This window comes from Papaver somniferum, chromosome 2 (assembly GCF_003573695.1).
Source record: "Papaver somniferum cultivar HN1 chromosome 2, ASM357369v1, whole genome shotgun sequence".
In the NCBI taxonomy this organism is placed as follows: Eukaryota; Viridiplantae; Streptophyta; class Magnoliopsida; order Ranunculales; family Papaveraceae; genus Papaver; species Papaver somniferum.
The window spans coordinates 33,973,590-33,977,330 of NC_039359.1; the positions used below are offsets into that span (position 1 = coordinate 33,973,590).

General features: G+C 37.3%; 1 protein-coding gene across 1 annotated transcript; it reads right to left on the minus strand.

Moving 5' to 3' along the window:
* Nucleotides 1–250: 250 nt before the first annotated feature.
* Nucleotides 251–3,528, minus strand: LOC113347328 (phospho-2-dehydro-3-deoxyheptonate aldolase 1, chloroplastic-like). The gene is made up of 5 exons (XM_026590967.1): nucleotides 2,859–3,528; nucleotides 2,467–2,744; nucleotides 1,858–2,134; nucleotides 1,379–1,624; nucleotides 251–765 (listed from the first exon to the last, which is right to left on the minus strand). The coding sequence occupies exons 1-5, from the start codon at nucleotides 3,396–3,398 to the stop codon at nucleotides 496–498; spliced, it is 1,611 nt and encodes a 536-aa protein (XP_026446752.1). The 5' UTR covers nucleotides 3,399–3,528; the 3' UTR covers nucleotides 251–495.
* Between the last annotated feature and the right edge of the window lie 213 nt (nucleotides 3,529–3,741).

Below are 3,741 nucleotides of genomic sequence, written 5' to 3' on the forward strand. Positions count from 1 at the left end.
TTTAATCCCAGGATTCTACCAACCTTAGACTCGGATCTTTTAGGTCCCAAATAGCAATGCCATGGTATCCTGTATATAGTAAAATGCCTAAGTTATACCCAGTACAAAGTACAACCTGGTGTGCACCAATGATAGTTTCGAATTAAAACTGCAGGTACAGGTACATATATTTTTCAGAACCTGCTGAAATTGCCGAAACAATACAAGACTATCCGAAATGCTTCTTATCAAAAAGAAGAAATAAAATAAATTAATTAATGATAACAATAACATAAAAAATAAAATAATAGAACTTTATTTCATCTCCCCCTCTTCATTTCAAGGTTTCAAAATCCCCAAACCATGACTTGTTTCACTAATAGCATACATTACATACACATAGTTTAAACCCACAAAAACCCATGATTAAAAATTAAGACATTTGTTCAACTGGAACCCTGTAAAAAATTAAACCAACAACACTTAATTAGAGATCTCGTTTAAGTTTAGTTACTTCTACATCCCTAAGAATCCACCAAGTGCTTGTTCTGATCCAATTCTTCTCTTTCTAAGTCGTTCAGCGATAATGAATGCAAGTTCGAGCGACTGGGAGGCATTCAGACGAGGGTCGCAATGAGTGTGATAACGTGAGCTTAAATCATCAAAAGTCACTGTTCTTGATCCTCCAATGCATTCTGTCACGTTTTGTCCAGTCATCTCTAGATGAACACCGCCTGGATGACTTCCTTCCTGGTCGTGCACATCAAAGAATGCTCGTACCTCGGCCTGACCAAAAGGAAAAAAACAATTTTATTAGCTGTTTTGTACTTTGTAACCTGAGAGAGCTTAAAATGTATCTTTTTTGTCAACCTAATATAGAAATAAAAGTGCAGACCTAATAAAGTCAGCTTTTAAGATGTCAAGTTTGAAGAAGTTTGCTCTTTTTCTACAAGAAAAAGTTAGAAGTTTTCTACTCATCGACTCACTCACCCATTCTCAAACTAAGAAAGCTTAGAGATAGAGTGAGAGGGGCTAGCTTAAAAGTTAGATATTCTAGGACTCAATCTAACTAAACAAACAAACTAACTCGAGCAGACCACCTACCAAGGAGGTCTTTACTGACTGAGCTCCACACTTTCCATCTAAATTAGGTGCCACATGCTTGTCTAACTACGTGTATGTCCTACCTACCTCATCTATATTTAACAAGTCAATTATTTTGCTAGGCGAAGATACTACACATTGTGCCAACAATCACCTACCACGTATGGGTCCATTCAATTACAAATCATACACCTAACTATAAGTAAATTCGAAGGATCTAAGAGTTTCAATAATGCAAGCATCATTGATTGAGAGAGAGAGAGAGAGAGAGAGAGAGAGAGAGAGAGAGGTATACCCTGATTGAATCGAATGGACGAGTTTTGAGACCACATGGAGCCTTGATGGTGTTTCCGTGCATGGGGTCACTGACCCAAGTAACAATCTGCCCGGCTCTACGGACTGCCCTAATCAGATGAGGGAGCTTCACTCTCATGTTCTCAGCTCCCATCCTTGTGATAATTGTAATTCTACCTGGCTTGTTTGTTGGGTTTAAGATCTCGATGAGCTTAACTAACTCATTAGGGTCCATCTTGTCACTTACCTGCATTTCAAACACGAACCGTTAGTCAGTGAATTTCAAGACCACACTATTATACCAAACAATCCTTTCTTTAACAAGGACAACTTGGCATTAAAACCAAACCAATACTAGCAACATTGTTGAATATCTCTAAACAAACTAGGCTAGCCAATCAAGTATATATAGCGTTTTGAACTTCAAACACCAAGCCAATCAGAGTAAAGAGGAAATTAGACAAATATGTTTGGATATACCTTGATACCAAGGGGATTAGAGATTCCTTTCAGGAACTCAACATGCGCACCATCTAGCTGCCTAGTACGTTCACCAACCCAAACCATGTGAGCAGAACAATCATAGAAAAGTCCGGAAGTTGAATCTTCCCTAGTCAAGGCTTGCTCGTAAGGTAAAAGCAAGCATTCATGAGATGTAAAGAACTCAGTGGTAGTCATAATTGGGTGATCAACACCAAGTCCAGCAGCTGACATGAAACCTAGGGCTTCATCTACACGGTGAGCAAGTTCGCGGTACCTATCAAATAGTGAAACAATAAACAACATCTAAAAGTTAATCTCAGATTTAGATACAGAAACTACATAACGTAATTTTCCAATAAAACCATGTGAGTTGGTTATAGTTTTATGCTTAACATTGTAATTGTCATAAGCAATTATCAGAGTGAGGACACCTAAACAAAAAATGACCGACAAATATAGGGACAAATTTTTTGGATCATATCAGTAGATTCTAAATCAAGCTAAAGAACAAAATTCATAATCCCCACAAAGACTAAATAAAGCTAAACTCAAAATTTTAGAACTGAATTGAATTAAGGAAATTTAATGTGAGCATAATATACATACTTGTCACCCTGTTCACTATGCTCAGTGAAATCAAGATTCCACTGAGTAACTCTTTGCATAGCAGCATAACCTCCGGTTGCAAAAGCCCTAAGAAGATTCAAAGTTGCTGCGGATTGACAGTAGGCTCTAATCATCCTTTGTGGATCTGGGGTTCTTGATTTCTCATCAAATGTATCTCCATTTATGTTATCCCCTCTGTAACTTGGTAGCTTCACTCCATCCTTCTCTTCCATATTATCTGATCTTGGTTTTGCAAATTGTCCTGCCATTCTTCCCACCTACACAACAAACAAAAGGGCAAAATCAATATTGATCCAAGATCTAACTTGTTTCTGTAAAAATGAAATCTTTATATTTTTTTTTCTTGTTGAAATTTCTATATTAGATCTAACCTTGACAACAGGCATTTGACCTCCGAACATAAGAACAACACCCATTTGTAGAAGAATTCTGAAAGTATCACGGATGTTGTTGGCGTTGAATTCTTTGAAAGATTCAGCACAATCACCACCTTGAAGTAAAAATGCTTTACCCGTAGCAGCATCACCAATTTTCTCTTCTAGACTTCTTGCTTCACCAGCAAATACAATTGGTGGAAACTCCTCAATAGTTTTCAATACAGCTTCTAATTCTTGTTTGTTTGGGTATTCAGGCAATTGTAATGCCTTCTTTGTAGTCCAACTATCAATTGCCCATTTCTCAGCACTCCTCAATTTAGGTGCTGCTGCTGTTACTGTGGTGGTGGGTTTTGGTGGTACGGAATTATTTTTTGCTGGTTCAGCAGCATGAACAGCTTTGATTGATGATAATTTCTGTTTAGATAGAGAGATCAAACATGGGTTTGGTTTAGATGAGTTGATTAGGGAGTTTTGATGATGGGTTTGGAGAATAGATTTGGTTGAGATTGCTGCAGAACTACTTGTCAAAGCCATTGTTTGTTGATTTTGTATTTAGAGTTCCTTTTTTCTCTTTTCCTTTCCTTCACAAAAATCTTAGATTTAGAGTGAGAATGAGGAATAGAGGAGAAAAAAATGTGAACCCTATTTGGAGAAAGGAGAATGTGAGGGGAAATTTATAGGGTTTTGATGTATCGAGGACAAAATACAATTTTTAGGGGGGGTTGGTAGAAAGAACTGAAACAAGAGGTTGTTGGGGGGGATTTCAAGGGGAATATTTTTTGTGGTAAGGGTGTTTTAGGAAGTAAAGTATTTTATTGGGAATAAACTATGGTGGGGTTATTTTGATAGAGAGATGTGTAAAGGGAAAGTGTTTTTT